General features: G+C 48.9%; 1 protein-coding gene across 1 annotated transcript in view; it reads left to right on the forward strand.

The window, feature by feature from the left end:
- Positions 1 to 966: 966 nt before the first annotated feature.
- Positions 967 to 1,435, forward strand: part of SPATA21 (spermatogenesis associated 21) — a 36,855-nt gene continuing 36,386 nt past the window's right edge. The window contains 1 exon segment of the mRNA XM_003783870.2: positions 967 to 1,095. Within this exon segment, the coding sequence (XP_003783918.1) occupies positions 967 to 1,095 (129 nt within the window).

Raw genomic sequence — 1,435 nt, forward strand, 5'->3', positions numbered from 1 at the left:
AAAAAAAAAAAAAAAGGATTCTGTGACATACCCATAGAAATGGTATTGACAATGCCTCAAAGAAATTCAGTGACGAAGGTGGTTGGATATTTGGAGAAGAGGGGGGAGTTTGAAGGATGGGGTGGGGACTGTTGGAGATATAAAAAGTAGGAGGTGGGCACAGAGGCTGGGGGTCTGTGGCATTAGTATTACAGGAGCCTGCCTGGATTCGAACAGAAAGTTTGTACAGGGGGTGGGTGTGCAGCTGAATGTGAGGCTAGAGAGAAAGGCAGGCGAGATGCTAAGCAGGTCCAGGAAGGGATGTGTCCAGGCAAAGGTGTGGGTGCTTTGATGAACTGTAGCTTGGCCTTGAGACTTTAGGGTACCAAGACGGACAGACAGATATTCCCAATTCCCGTTCCTTAGCTGTCTCTAAGAACATGGAGCTTCAGCTACAGCAAGAGCAGCTGTGACATTCTTGGGCTTCTTTTAAAAATTAACATTAGTATTTTAAAGACATTGAGAAGTCCTATAGGAAAGAGCCTGTTTCGTTTTGTTTAACCCAGAGCTTTCCAAATGCCTTTAGCCTCTGAACCTCGTGGAGCATCTCAAGGGACCAAGATTCCAAACAAGGTCTTTAGCAAATGCTACCACAGGGGAAAGTGTGTGGGTTTTGGGATCCGACAGGCCATGGTTCACATCCTGCTCTGTGACCTAGTAACTGTTGGACCTTGAGCGAGTCTCTTTGCCTTCCAGAGCCTCCTTTTCCTTGGGGTCACTGGGAGAATTAGGAGGAATATGTACTTACCCCTCCTTGCCAGGCCTGGCCCTGCCTCTTTCCTAAGCCAGGCTTCTTATGTTCCAGACTCCACATGGGCTGCTGAAGCGGCAGTTAGGTGATGGGCTCGGCGGGACCGTGAGCAGATTTATCCTGTGGGAACACAGCAGCTGGTGCCCCTAACTTGGTAGCCTTGTTGGCTTGGCATGATGGATGCCAGAAACACCAAGATGCACACAGAGGGTAGGACCAAGGTTCCAGGGGCCCAGTCAAGTCCCAGTCTGAGGATCACCAGAAGGATGGCGGGTGTTGAGCCCACCATATCAGGAGTCAGCCAGGTAGGGACCTCATGTTCTGACCCCTCCACTCCCAGCCAGCACTCTTCCCTTTCCCTGCCCAGACTTCCTCTCCAACCGCTTTTTAATTAAGACTCTCAGTTATAAGGAAACAAAACCCAGTTCAAGCTAGGTTAAGCAGGAATGAAAAGATATCAGTTTGGGTAACTGGCAAATCCCTGGTAGACTTCAGGTATGGATGGATCAAGGTGCTAAACGAGTATCTCTTGGCTCTACCTTCCTCTGTGCTGTACTCATTCTCAGGAGGGCTTTCCCCACCAGGTAGCAAGGACTGACCTGGCTGCTGCAGGATTACATGTACCCATCTTTTTTTTTTTTTTTT

The sequence above is a fragment of the Otolemur garnettii genome, unplaced genomic scaffold (genome assembly GCF_000181295.1).
Source record: "Otolemur garnettii isolate 467f Iridium unplaced genomic scaffold, OtoGar3 scaffold00009, whole genome shotgun sequence".
Taxonomy (NCBI): Eukaryota; Metazoa; Chordata; class Mammalia; order Primates; family Galagidae; genus Otolemur; species Otolemur garnettii.